At 48.6% G+C, this 15,263-nt stretch overlaps 1 protein-coding gene across 4 annotated transcripts in view; it reads right to left on the bottom strand.

The window, feature by feature from the left end:
- nAChRalpha6 (nicotinic acetylcholine receptor alpha6) overlaps window positions 1–15,263 on the bottom strand; it is a 295,193-nt gene that overhangs the window by 205,469 nt on the left and 74,461 nt on the right. For all 4 annotated transcript variants that reach the window (XM_025304355.1, XM_025304356.1, XM_025304357.1 and 1 more), the window contains exon 3: window positions 6,607–6,746. In XM_025304355.1, coding sequence (XP_025160140.1) covers window positions 6,607–6,746 — 140 coding nt within the window. The remainder of the gene's footprint in view (window positions 1–6,606; window positions 6,747–15,263) is intronic.

Genomic DNA, 15,263 nt, shown 5'->3' with positions numbered 1-15,263 from the left:
TTTGTCACCGCCGGCTCATTGGAGCAACGTAATTGCCTGCCGTGACAGAGACTAAAAACTTGCGGCACAGCGCGCGACACTCATCAATCGCCTGGCGCGGCCGTGTCGGTCCGAGTAAATGCGAAGCAAAATTACGAGCGATATTGCGAATTAATTTTTGTCGCGTCGCAGAGCTCTGAAATATCGCCGTTGTAATATCAATGAAGCGTCACCCCTCGACGGTTTTAACATACGTGCGTTCCTTCCCCTCCCCCTCTCTCTCTCTCTCTCTCTCTCTCTCTCTTTGCCTCTCCACACTCTCTCTTTTCCTCTCTAAACATCAAAGTTCTTTTTTGCCGGTGATACGATCGAACGCTGTAACGAACAAACGACAATCAATGTCTTTGTCGCGGACGACGCAGCAGCAGCGGCAGATTTCTCAGTCGAGACCTTTTTAATTTTATTTCCTTTTCGATGTCTCTATAAATCCCCTGTTCTCCCTGATAGACAGCTTGATATCCAATTGGGTATCTCGCGCAACATATTTTGTTTCACAAACTGCCGACACGTGACGTAACGATCGATCAGCCGCGCCGCGCTGCCGGCTCAAAGCGGAATCTGCCGAGCGAGCTGAATAAAAAAGAAGTGCGAATTTCACGGCCCCGCTCTCTGCCGTCTCTGTCGCCTCTGTAATGACGCGGAATTGGCATATGGATTCCCGAGACGTCACGTCGGCGTTATTCCGCGGACTCCGGCAAGATACATGAAACGCGCGATTTCTGATCGATGAAAAGGCAAGAGTTTCATTTCGCGGCCGACAATGGCGGTAACAATGAATACCGCGTTTCTCTCTCGTCCCGCGATGCGAATGAAATGTATCAAGGATTGAATTTCTATGGACTTCGCCGCGTGGATTCGGTCCAGGAAGGAAGCGGCGCGCGCGCGAGCTTGTTGCGCGATTTATGCCACGCAGAGAGAAAGAGGAAGAGAGAGCACGAAAGCGAAATCGCGTGCGCGCGAGAGAGAGAGAGAGAGAGAGAGAGAGAGAGAGAAGAGGGGGAGAGGGAGAGACGGAAATGAGAAGTCTTAATTAACGGCGGGCGATTAATCAAGGTAATTAACGTCATTAGACGCTGACAAAGTGCATAAACATTCATCGGGCGGAAAGGCGCGGCCGTTTTGAAACAGTAGTTCCCACAATGCACCCTATGATTAATCGATGCAACGTGCCGCGCGGCGCAAAAACTTCACGACGCGTGTATCGGCCGCATAATGCACCGGCTGCACATGTGCATCTCGCACGGGCAAAACCTCCGAGCACGTCGCTGCGGCGATCCGCGCGCTCGCAAAGTGTCGCGGCCCCGCTGCGATTTCTAGCGCTCCGACTTTTTTCGCCGCGCCCCGCGGCTGAAGAAAACGTATGGAAGGAGAGCCTCTATGTGTGTGTGTGTGTATGTGTGTGTATATATATATATATTATATAGTATATATATATAGTATATATATTATACAGTATACATATATTATATATATTATATATTATATTATATATATTATATATATATAGTATATATATATATATATTATACAGTATACATATATTATATATATTATATATTATATTATATATATTATATATATATAGTATATATATATATATATATATGCATATCGAGGAAGCGGAGGAACTACAATAATATTCTGACCGTTGCGTTTCGCACACGTGGAATCCGCGGACGCATTCCTTGAGGAATGATAACGGCGATAAAGAAAATAACGGCGCATGTCCCATATCTCGCGGCCTCCTCCGCCGCTTTGTTGAGCCGCGCTTTAGCGCTGCGAGGCGAAGACAGTGGTGCGAGTCGGCGTTTCGTCGGCCGAGCCGGCGCGGAAGTGAGGGAGACGCGCCGAACGAGCGAACGTTCGGAAATTTACGGTCGGCCGTCGGGCGTAAAAAGTTTACAACCCCGCGAGAGCTCACAAGTGGAATTAAGAGAGACGTAATCGTCCTGCTCGCGGTATTATATCCCGGCGCGCATTATCGATATCGGGGCAATAAAAATCCGCACGGTGCGCCGTAAACGTCGAGTGCTCGCCGACGCGACAACACGCTGCCGGGGACTCCATTGTTCCCCGCGTAAGTGGTAATGGCGAGTCAAGCGAGTCCGTCCCCTTTCGGCCGGCCCACTCGGCCGAATACGCGATTAATTCGTAGTTCGCCCTCGCGGACGCGAGTGCAAAGTTTTGTTGATCTTACTCGCCGCTATCAGTTTCTCTCCGTCTCGTCCGACGTCGGAATCAAGTTGCTCGCCATTATGAACTTTTCCGGCTCTTTACGTGATCAATTAAAGGGACTTGGCTTTTACGCGGGACCTCGCGCGTTCCGATCTCCGACGAATGAGAAAGAGAGAGAGAGAGAGAGTTGAGATTTCAAGCAGAATACATCGAAACTTTTTTCCGACCAATACTCCGGTATTCATGAGACGGGAGAGGTGCACGTCGCAGTTCGCGACGCGAAGGCTCGGGCTAAGATTAAACCATGTGCCGGCCACTTTTAAGTTGAAACTAATTACCCGTTATATCGTGTCGCGCAAATTTGTTGCCGCGACCGCGTTCTAATACGTCGCTTAATTAAACTGGAATATTAATACGGTTCTTACGGATACGACTTTGCCCGGGCCAGCCGCTTCAGGCAGCTTACGACCCGTAAAGTAATCCGCAAAGATAACGTTGCGCAAAGTAACCGAAAGTTCGGTCACGTCACACGCGCGCGCGCACGTTATTACGCGACACCTTTTATCTCCAAATTATTTTTTAATATTCCGCGTCATCCTCCGGGCACATTCGATTTATCTGCTTTAATTAATCCGCAATTCCCGCGATGATATTGATAATAATAATAATAATAATAATAATAAAAATATCTCATGACGCCGCATGGAAATTTCGGGGATAATTTAGTCGGCGCGCGCGCTGCCGGAAAATAAACGCTTTAAAAGTATTTGTGTCGCGTGCGCATTTATCGTTCGCGAGGCGCCGCGCGAAAGGGGTGAATATGCAATCGCGCAATCGTGTTAAGAATGTATGCAAAAGCGAAAGGTTACAGCATTTCATTCGACACCGGATGTAATTTAAGTCGAACTAGAATTTTGCCGCTGCGCGGGAGATTTATGAATCAATTCATTAAGCTTGCCAAGTTTCTTGCTCCAGCTTTGCCTCTCTCTCCCTCCCACCCATCCCCTCTCTCTCTCTCTCTCTCTCTCTCTCTCTCTCTCTCTCTCTCTCTTGCATCGGACGGAAAAACTACAGCGATGTTGTTCCCAAAGGCAACGGATACTTTGAAAAGGCAACGGCAAAAACATCAGTTAGCTTGAGCGACGCGAGTTAGTAGAACGGTAGCACGGATGTAGTAAGGATGTAGTAAGGATGGCGAACGGGAAATTTAATGGAATATGTTTTGCTACCGGAAGGAAGAGACAGGAAAAGCAGAGAGAGAGAGAGAGAGAGAGAGAGAGAAGGAATTGTCTCGGAAATGTCCGCGCTCTTAACGTCCAGAACACACAACGTCTTTTGCTTTTACTGAAAAAAAATATATATATACACAGGGTGTTCATTTTTGAAAACTTTCCAGTTAGTTATCTCGAAAACTATGAAAGATATTAAAAAAAGCTAAAACACGTGTTCCATGATTTCGAAGGCGGAAGAGAATTTTCGAATCGATCTTTGGAAATTTCAAAATTATTAAATTAACAAAAGTTAGAGCACTATTATAGTAATATATTCTTGATAGTAAGTAAAGTAAAAAAAGTATAATACTAATGTTTTCTTTCGACGAATAGTTAGCGAGATATCGTAAGTTAAATGTTGAAAAAGTTACCAAGTTTCCTTTAAATATTTCAAAAAATATTAGGCGAATAAAAAAAATGTTTCAGACAAAAGTTGTTAAAATTAATTGGTAATTAGAAAAAGAACATGTAACAAAAAATTGGGCTTTCTATTTTACAAGATTAAGTTGATCTTCAACTCACCTTGAAAATGTCAAATCCAAATAAAAAACTGACGATGCCATTCTCTTTCCCCTTCGAAATCATGCAACACGTTTTAGCTTCTTTTTAATATCTTTCGTACCTTTCGAGATAATTAGCTGGAAAGTTTTCAAACGAATATCCTGTATATACCAGATTGTATAAATTTCCGAGGGAAAGCCACGGTGCGAAATAAAACAATGATCGTAACAACGAAGATAACGACAATAATGAGCGCGGGCGAAGGGAAAGCGAACGAGGCGAAGATAAATGGCCGTCTAAACGACCCGCGTGCGCTTCGCGCATAAATAACGCTGGCGTGCGACATCCTTCGCGACGGTTTCAGTTGCGTAATCAAACGATATTAATGCACACATACATACCGCGTCGCTGCGTGTTCGTGAGACGCGAGAGGAAACTCGAGGAGCGCGGCGGGCGAGATCCGAGAGGAGCTCTCGACGACGCGGCGCGGCGCGGCGCGGCGGACGGAATCTCGCAGGCTTCATCGCGCGTGGGAAATAAAATAGCAGACGGACGTTAGCGCGGAGGGGAGGGGCGGGGAAGGGGAAAGGGATTCATCGTAACGGATATATTCCCTGGGTAGTTAGCGCCGCCCGTAAGAATGTTATGAGAGGCAACACCGAAGCGCGATCGGTTTCTTTAATCTAGGCTATATAACACCGCGGCCCGGGCAAAACGAAGAGGATCGAGCGGCCTCGGCGCGTGCCTCCTCCAATTTATAATTGTGAGCCACGAGCGGCGAGGAAAGTTCCCGCGCGTCATAAATCCTTAACGAGCACTCGCGCTCGCTCCATTTGTTACAGCCGTCAAATATCGATCAGCCGGCACTTTATTTACACGGAGAGAGAGAGAGAGAGCCTCGCGACCGTAGATCGGCCCGTGGATCGATTATTCCTCCGACTGGTCGGACTGGGGCGGGGAGGGGGGGGGGAGGGCGCGAATCATCGGGAGCGGCTGCGATTTTGAGCGAGCGAGCCAGTTGTAATATTCATGCATCAGAAAACGCCGAGATACGGAAAGAGCACGCGACGTTGCTGTCGATAAAGATTTAACGCGATTTCTAGGCGAGGGGGAAAGAGGGAGGAAAGGGGAGAACCGCGCGTTCTTCGCGTTTCCGCGAAAAGTCGCAAAGTTCGGCTCGAACGACTCGCGAAAGAATTCAGCGTGTGGCGTAATTTCTGCCCCCTTCTCCGCCCGCTCCTGCGAAACGTCACATCCGACGACGGCGGAGCGGGAATTTGCCTGATCAGGGAATTAACGCGCGTATTGGAGTCGCCTTTCGTTCAGCCGACGCATTTTCAGGTCTCTCCTCGGGACGCGCATCTCGCGCGTACATAAGACTTACGCGCGCGGATAGTACCGCTGTATGTATAACGACGACGGGGGAGTAAATAGCCGCGGTAAGAGGGAACGAAGACGGAGAAGAACCCGTAATGCAATCTCGCCCCATTCGTCGCCCCGCCCCCCCCCCCCCCGCTTCCCGCCGACTCCGCGCGCGCCTCATTTAGATAAACCCGATATTTTGACGCGCAAAAACTCACGCCGCGCTAATCTCGCCGCTTCTTATCTCGGGGTTTCACGCAGACGGCTGCAGAATACTCCCCCCTCCCCTCCGCTCTGGCGCAATGGTTACTCGCGGCCCTGGAAGATTCGCGACGTATCCGCGAACGCGCGCACTCTTAAGTGCGCCGCCTCAGGCCGGCCGTTGTTGGCTCGCTATCAACTGTTGCATACGTAATCTTTCGGACGTGCATTGTTGCCGTATGTGTTGCGCGCTCGAGTAGCTCGCGTAATGATCGGATTAAAGGGACGCGGCGCGCGCTGCACGCCGAGCATGAATCCGCAAGCGCGAGCTAGCGATTCATCCGCGTCACATTGACTTCATTCCCGTCGTTATTCTTGTCACTTTACATTATCCCCCGCCTGGTGAAGCGCGAAAAACGCTGAAGATTTAATACGCAGATGTAAAATGCAGCGCCTGAGATTTATTATGTTATATTGTAAGTGAAATACGTAGTACGCGCGAGAGCGCGTCGCGCCCACGCGCTTAGGGAGAACAACGGAATTAGTACGGGATAATCGAGGGATATCCCGGCATGCTGATGCAAAAATAACAAGTGCGTTCCGACTGCTTGGGGGATGCTTTAATCTTCCGTTCATTAAAGCGAACACTTTGATCGCGCGGAGGGAAGGAGAGAACGGTTGAGATTACGAAATACGGACGTTCAGTCTGCAGGAAGTGCAAATTTTATTAATCGCTTCCAAAGTAAATTGCTCCGCCCTCGTTGGATCGTGGCCGATGCCGACGCGCTCTCGCGCGTCAAATGTAATGTAACCGTGCACTTAACTCGACGTATAATTACAAGATTGATGGAAGAGAAAACATGAGAAATGGATTCTGATTTTTCAATTTTTGCGTACAAGCGGCGATGGCGGCGGCGTCGACGCGATCTACTCGCCGCGGTCGGAATTTCAGGGAGGATCTCGAGATATTTCCCGCGCGACACGATGAGGAGCATTTGCGAGGTGTCTTTAAGCAGCTTCCTGCGAGATGAGCGGAGAGATTCCTCTCGTGACTTACCACGTCGATGATTTGCTGCAGAGTGATGCCGAACTTCACCTCCAGCGGCTCGCTCTCGTTCGCGACCGGTCGCTCCAAGGTGTTGTAATTTAACAGCAGGTGATTCAATAAGCGTTTCTCGTGGCGCCCGCAAAGGCTCTCTGCGACAAAGAAGGAGAAAAATCGAATGTCAGTCAGCTTGTGCGTTATTCGCACAGGGGGCTTGTGTGCCGCAACGAATAATCGCGACCCTTGTCAAAGCATATTTGCGAAGAGATACGAGGCGCGGCGGAAGAGGGGAGATAGCACTCTTCCTCCTCGGAAATAACATAACGGGGAAAGGCAATTTAATTATTTCCGTTATCTGAAACAAACAGTCTCTTCGGAACAATGCGTCTGCTCTCTTTCCCTCTGTCTGTCCGCCTCTCCCGCCTCTTCGCCGTCTGTCGAGAGCTCGCAGTAGCCTGCGTCGAGTAGCAATCTTTTTCCGAACGCAATTTTCGACATTGCTCGAAATAAGAAGCCTCTCGTCCGCGTCGACGAACGGCTAGCAACTGTTTGCCTTTTGAGACTGTAATCTAAATTGACTTGAAATTCCATTTGTAAAGCGTACACATTAAACCACGTGCACACGTGGGAAAGAAGCATTACAATTCGCTCGTCGCGAGTTGCCCGAGTAGAAAAGTTAATAGGACTCTGGTAAGGGCCTGATTATTTTCCTCTGAACATTAATCGGGCCCTAGTAGGGGTAGAAAGACAAGAGCTCTACAAGATGTGTAAAAAATGGTTTAACGGGTCCTTATAAGGCAATATTATAAGGGCCTTGTGAGAAAATATTTTTATTACTGCTCGAGTAGCAATATTCGTTCTTTTCATTGCAAGAAATTTAAACTGTAATTTCTTTATTTCTTTATAACCTTGTTGATATACAACAAGAATTTTTCATTTTAAAAATATAGCATACTTTGTAATATAAAATATAATATTCTTTACACATAAAAATGTTGCTGTTTTAATTAATGTTTGCTGCATTCCAAAACGAAGGCAATACTAGAAAAATCCTTGAGAGACTAATGGATATGGTAACTATAATAATACAACTAATAAAATTTGTTTTTAATTTAATAATTAAAAAATCTTAAAAAAAATCAGAGCATACCTACTAAAACAATACTAAATTATGATAATTTTATTACACGCTTCAGATCTTACTAATTTTTTATAACAAAATTTGATTTTGCATATCTAAAGCATCCTCTTAAAAGATCCTTCCAAGGCCCTTCTTAGCTTTCCCTATCAAAACCTTATTTATTAAATCTAAGGTACTCCTAATAAATCTTCTTCTAAAAATCAGTTTTCCTTATCAAAGCCTTATTTCATAAAATCTAAGGTATCCCCAAAAGATTCATCTCGGGGCCTGACGTGGTAATAATGAGACATCCTTTTTCAGGGCATCCTATTTTCAGCCTTATCGGGGCCTTATGCTTCATGAGGATGGCCCTAACAATTTTTTGCTCGGGTAGTTAGCGAAGGTCGTCGACTGCTCGACAATCTCGACGTCACGAAGCGCCCGAAAGAAGGATAATATTCCACAAGAGAGGGAGAGAGAAAAATGGAGACAGGGATTCGCTACTTTTTTTCAATGACTTTGCATAATTTCTCCGTCGGATTGCCAAGCAAGTAAATAGAGAGAGAGAGCGCGTCTTTGAAATTTCGACAGACGGTCCATCCCGCGGTCAACCTTAACGCATCAGACGGCCGCGGGCCGGCTGGGCGGATTAATGCACGTGGCCGATTATAAAGTTGGCGAGCTGCCCCAACCCGCACGCTCGCCGACGACGGAGGACGCCAACTCCGAAGCCGACCTCCGAAGTCGCGCGCGCTCGGTCCACTTGGCGCGCGAGCGTACGATCTATCGCGGCTAAACGACAGCAAGTAAACTACTTTAATCCTCTGACAAACCCGTGTGTGCGAGAGTGCACGTCCCACCTCTGACCCGGGCCGAATGGTATTCGAGCACGTGCTGCTGCGGCAGCAAGTTCGGCTTCCGCCGCCTCCGTCCCCGAATACGAAATGCAACAGGACTCTGTCCACAGGGAGAATAATGGCCGTCGGCCCTCCGGGCGAATTCGGCGCACGTGCACCCATTGAAGACAGGTCGAGGTATCGTGAGATCGCGACAAATACATACCGCGCGCTCGCGCGAGCACGAGCGCCTCGACCGCCCCCCTCCCCTCCATCTTCTTCTTCTTCTTCTTCTTGCTCTCTGCCCCCTCCCCCCCCCGGACGGATTAATATTCCGAGTTTGAACAGCAGTGCCCCAGGCGTCGGAAGTTCTCCGCGAAATTCATCACTTCGCAGCATCAATCGTATATTACAAGTTCCGTCGGCCCGATAATCACGTACTTCGTCGCGCGGCTTCCGCGCCTCGCCTCGCCTCGCTCCCAACGAAGCGGCATTATGCAGTTTGGTAATATTGATGCGATGTATTCCGTTTGTACGGAAAGTCGGAGCTCAGCTTTCGAGGCGCGTCGACTTTTTTTTTCTTTTTATGCGATTAACTCGACGACGTTTCCAAGCTCGTCGTCGGCGTCGTTGTGCTGCGAACGCGCGTCGCCTCGCGATCGATCGCGAGAGGAGCACCGCGCTCGCTCGCTTGTGACAGTGGACGCGGATTCGTTGATGCAACGCGCAAACAAAGCCAGAAAGTTGCTGTCGTTCGTAGTCGTCGGCCATGCCGGCGGCCGTTAGCCGGGCCACGCCGAGAGTAGGAATGCAACGATAAATCGATAATAGCGAAATATCGATATATCGAGAGACAAATATCGAATATTTGTCGATATTTTTTTGTCTTCGATAAAATCGATATATCGATATGAATTTTACTGATATTTCGTATTTTTCAGTTAGAGTTCTGGGAGCCTGTTACGGTTCTACGACCGAGATGAAAATTACAAAAGTGAGTGAATTCACTGGAATATATAGGGTGTCCCATTTAAACTTTCGCATTAAAAAACCTCGAAAACTATGAAAGATATTAAAAAAAGCTAAAACACATTTTCCATAATTTCGAAAGGGGAAAGAGAATGGCATTATCGGTTTCTTATTTGGAGGGCGTTTTCAAGGTCAGTTGAAGGTCAACTTGATTTTTTAAAATAGAAAGCCCAATTTTTTTATTATATCTTCTTTTTCTACCAATTAATTTTAACAACTTTTGTCTGAAACATTTTTTCATCTGCCTAATATTTTTTGCAATTTTTAAGGGAAACTTGGTAACTTTTTCAACATTTAACTTACGATATCTCGCTAACTATTCGTCGAAAGAAAAAATAGTATTAGACTTTTTTACTTTATTTACTATCAAGAATATATTGCTATAATAGTGCCCTAACTGACGGAAATTTCAAAATTATTAAATAAATGCGAAAGTTAAAATGGGACGCCCTGTATATTATGTAATTGGTCGATGTCTAATAAATTCGCTCATTTTTATCATTTTCACCTCAATCGTTGAACCGTAATGTATCTCCTGCTCCGTGTATGCGGTGATATCCGACAAATGACTGCGGTTTATTATATATTTTCTAATAAGAATATGACAATAAATTATACGGAGATAAAAATTTTTAAAAGATCTTTCTAAATTTTTCGCGTATACCCTTCATACGCATACCCTTATATGTATACATTTTTTTATATAAATATCGACGTTTTTCAAAATTATCGATATTATCGTTATCGACAGTTCTGAATGACGATAATATCGTTATCGATATTTTGAGAAATCGTTGCATCCCTAGCCGGGAGTCACAATACCGTATAAATTGGATTCTCGACCGACGCTTGAGACCGCTAACGACCGGTAAGCAGTCGCTTGAGTGCAGAGAGAGAGAGAGAGAGAGAGAAAGAAAGAGAGAGAGAGAGAGAGAGAGAGAGAGAGGGAGAGGCGCGCGAGCCTCGTTCGCGAATTTATAAATTTGAATCTTCCACGCCCGACAACCCTTCTCCTTTGATCCCCTTTCTTTTCACCCTTTCAATCTCCCCCTCCCTGGGAAATAATATAAACTCCCAACCCTCTCCCGTTCTGGGGATACTCGAGAACGATCGAGATGATTACATTCTAGTGGGCGCGCGACGACCGTCGGACTGAATATTTCGAACGCGGCCGTTCAAACCGTTCAAACTGTCGACGGAGATCGGTTCGGATCGGGACAATATCGGGCGCGGATTACACGGATGCGCATTCACGTATAATTACGCACGCGGCTACTTATATCCGCCGGACTAATGGCTTTTCAAGCGAGCGCGCTGCGTCGCGCTGCGATGCGCACTCGGATCGCAAGAAGCAAATCGATGCAACGCGTTGATCAGATTAGTCGAATGCATTACGCAAGTATCGGGCACGTACCCGGCGCGTTAAATTCTAGTTTATACACCGAGCCTGTATATAAATATGCGTCTATATATCCATACGCACGCATACATGATCGCGCGCGGCGTTGATTAATCATCTTTGTAACGGCCGGCGCACGCCGCGTTTCGCTGCGCGCACCTGTGTAAACAGGTCGAATTATTAGGATTGCGATCGATTATACGGCGAAAAGTAATTTATCGCTGCGTCCCCGGCGATCGGCCGGACGATTTATCGGACGCCCGCCGAGGGAGAGCGCGGAATAAATTCGACTCGTCCGCTCTCGCGATCAAGCCGCTCCAACGATCGGCGCGAGTTCGCGAGTTCGCGATCGCGATCGCGAAATACCGTCGCGTAGGATGCAGGTACGCGCAGAAATAGCGGCCGGCGCGTTATCGAGCAATTTTCGCTTGGAAAGGCAGCGGCAACGGCGCGGCGGCCTCCTTCGAGAGCACGCGCGCTTGCTCGGGGATGTTAATGAATCGAAAAAATCGATAGCAGCCGCCAAAGGACGGCCAGAGGCGCGCGATATACCTTTTAGCGATCCCTCACACGGAAGTAATACAGACTCGTCTTCAACTTCTTGAATGAGCGACGACGGCGCGGCAATAAGCAACTTGGTCGAATCGCGCAACGGCCATTTAGCCGAGTGCTGGAAGACGATGGCGGTAATTAATGAGGCGCGCGTAAAAGCGGAGGGGAACTTCGGCGAGAGAACTGGAGAACGCGGACACGTGCGCGCCGCAACTTTCCGGCTGTAGTACAGCTCGTATTAATGGCTTCCCCGGTGGATGAAAAAGTCGCGAGGCTCTCGCGCGGAATATCTCCGACGGATACATTACGCGCGTTCGATCTCCGCGTGGCTGGAAAGATAAACGAGCGCGCGTTTACGAGAACGTGCGTTTACGCGCGACTGAGCTGATCTTGAGGGCCGAACGAGAGCCGAGATTAATCTCCGGCGGGATCAAAGAAAGTACGGCAGAGTATCATTCCTCAGCACTTGTTGTCCTCGTTGCGTGCAAATTCGCGTGCAAAGTCGGTTTTATGGATATCTCGCGCTTGAGAAAATTATCACTTTGACTCAGGTCGAAAGTGCCACTGTGTGCGAGACCAATCGTGTCTTTTTTCTTTTTTACATCCCACCATCCCACGTACTTCCTTGGGAAGGTTCGCGGCGGTCTCGTGAACCGTATATTGCACATCCGCGAAGGCGGACATATAAGTGCGCGGAAGAAATTATTAATTTCACGAGATTAAAAATGACAGTGCGAGAGAAGAATCGCTCGCTCGAGTGCTCGTTGTGCTCCGTCGGAGAAATTCGCGACGAGATTTCGCGCGCCGTATTTTGCACATCCGCGGGAGGGCGGGAGGGCGTTTACGTGTGTAAAAGTGAGCCGTGGAAATTATTAACCTCGCGAGATTAAAAACGAGAGCAAAACTCGCAGCGAGACAGCGATCGCTCGTTCAAGTGTCGCTGTATCTTCCTGCCGGACTTTCGGTCGATCGCGCGAAATTTCGTACCTCGAGAAAAGAAAAAAACGGAGCTAGCACGCATGGCGGAATGACGGATGCGCCGTCTCGCCGGCTGTCGTGCCGGCGTCTCTGCGAGTTTATTCTCGGCGTCTCATCCTACCCTCGCGCTGTTCCACCCATCTTGCATATTTACGTCGGGGATCCGCATCGTTCACCATTTGCATATCTTAGAGAGCCGCGGATAACCCGCTCGCGGGAGCGGCGTGCAACGAGCATAAATCGCGCGTCTCGAACGATAACTCTGCAACTTTCCCACATATCTTCGCGTTATTCCCGATAAAGCTTCGTTTACGGCTTATTCCCCCGTGTGCATTAAGCTGTTTTATCGCTCGAATTAAACCGCTGCGCCGGTCGAGTCGCTAACGACGGGAAACAGCCACCAGCGAGATGGAGAAGCAGCCGGAGGCTACTCGAATCCTACAAACAGGATTATTTCGCGGCCGCTTTATAAATTCCGGGAAATCAAGCCCTACGCGCGGCGAAAAGTGCGGGGGAAATGCCAGCCGGACGAATCGCGATGCGATTCCCGTCGTGCGGTTGCCGCAGCAAGCGGAGCGAATTAACGGGACTTTCGGCGCAAACTCGCACATTAGGTGCGCATTAGTCGAAACGATTTTTAATGCAACGCGTGAAACACCGTTAATGCGACCGTCGGATCCCCCCGGCGCTCTCTCAATGTATTACGTACCATCACGTGCGCGCTCGAGTTTCCGCAGTTACGTGCGGCAAAACGGAGCCGTAATCATATTATCGCAAACACGATCGCACACAAATATCGTGAGGGGCGCGAAAGGGGAGGGAAGAAAATTCCGCGGAGAACCAGACAAGCCCAAAACAAGACGAGGTCGTTTTAATGATTCAGCGCTCGTGACACGACGTGACACTCGGGAAACTAAAGAGGTGATAGGCGACGGGGGAGGATGGCAGAGGAGGAGGAGGAGGAGGAGGAGGAGGAGGAGGAGGAACAACGAGACGCGGGGCAGAAAAGAGATACGCGGCGGAGCTACTTTGCAGGAAACTTTGTCGTCGTTGTTTACTTTAAAGTATTATTCTAGGTGTCGGGGTGCACGCGAGGGAGAGAGAGAGAGAGAGAGAGAGCGAGAGAGAGCGAGAGAGAGAGCGAGCGAACGAGCGAAGGAGCGTCTCCGAGCGACCAGCCCGAGCACGGAGCCGTAAAGACGCAAACTTCCGAATACATAATACACAACGGACAGTCGCTGAGGGGGCTGCGAGAGCTCGCGCCGTATCCCGAGAATCTTCTCGCGCGCGGAGATTACTCTGGCACATCTTCGAGGACGATATGAAACGCGCGCGCGCGCGCGTGGAACGTCAAGTCCCGCGCCAAAGTGACGAAGAGGCGCGGCGAGTTTAACGCGTCGTTACAGGGTGGGCCTTTTAACATCCGCGGCCCCACAGAGGACTCGCAAAGGAACCGCGCGACGGCTTCACACTCGGCCGTCTGCGTCGATCTGGACCGATGAGACACAGAGAGAAGGAAGCAAAGGCAGAGACCGCCGAGCGGCAAGAAAATCACCGAGGAGGCGGAGAAGCGACTCGGCGACGGCGAGCACGGAGCCCGTCCGGCGGGTCGAGATACCTGTCGAAATATTCGTCGACGCGAATGGGCGCGAAACACAACAGCCGGATATCTTCCCCAGCTCCACGTCAGCGTCGCCGACGGCGGAGGGCGCGAGAGCTTCACCGCCTGCCCTGCCGCGCCGTGGCAATGGCAGTCTTTGTGGGGACAGATCTTGTGCCTATCCACGCGTGCACGTAGCCGACACGTGCGAGAGACAGAGAGAGGGAGAGAGAGAGAGAGAGAGAGAGAGAGAGAGAGGGGGAGAGAGAGAGAGAGAGAGAGAGGGAGAGAGAGAGAGAGGGAGTGAGCGAGAGAGCGCGGGGACTGCGATATTTTCCCTCCCACGTCACTGCTGACGACACGCGGCAATGTAAAAATACCGGTATCGCAATAAAGAATGAACGAACGACTGCGCCGCGCGGCGTCCAACGTGATGATACGCGGCCGATATTACTCGAGGACAATTGCGACGCGAACGAGAGCGATTTTGCGCCCGGACGCACGGAGAGGGTGCAGCCCACCTCTCGGGTGTTGTTACTCGAGAATTTACGAGGGCAGTCTGAAAAGTTCTCGGCCTAACAATGAAAGAAAATTCTTTTTGTCGTGAAATATGTTTTATTTTTCAATATAATCTCCTGAAACTTCAATACCATTTATTCCACCGTCTTTCCAATAATTCAATACCATCATTAAAGTGTGATTCCGGGAGGTTCTTTTCGCTCTGGTGTATAGTGGTGGATTCAAGTTTCCTCAACAGTTACGAAACGACGCTTGAAATCCATTTTATTTTGCTTGAAACGATTAAAATGTGCCAAACACGCTTGAGAAATACGCGTATTCGAATGCCCGTTTTTGGTCAATTGTTAGCAAATGCAGCACCCATCTTCTTGCACAAAGCCTTTTCAGCTGGTGCTACCACTCGAATGACTTGATAGATTGAATAAAATTTTACATGGGTTTGTATCAGGGATGGATGCCACTTTCCAATACAATTATAGTTTGACAGTTTCTAACGCCATGTAACACGTCACTCAATAACTTCGTAGGATGACGTATAAATAGCGCTGCTATTGGCAAATCCATATGATTTTTAGGAAGTACTAACCTTCAAATGATACGTGTCAAAATTTCATGACAATCGGACGCTTAGTTCAC

Source organism: Harpegnathos saltator, unplaced genomic scaffold, assembly GCF_003227715.2.
Source record: "Harpegnathos saltator strain DR-91 unplaced genomic scaffold, Hsal_v8.6 scaffold60, whole genome shotgun sequence".
NCBI classification, from domain to species: Eukaryota; Metazoa; Arthropoda; class Insecta; order Hymenoptera; family Formicidae; genus Harpegnathos; species Harpegnathos saltator.
Note: the sequence above shows the minus strand (reverse complement) of the source record. Positions and strands in the feature narration are given on the sequence as shown.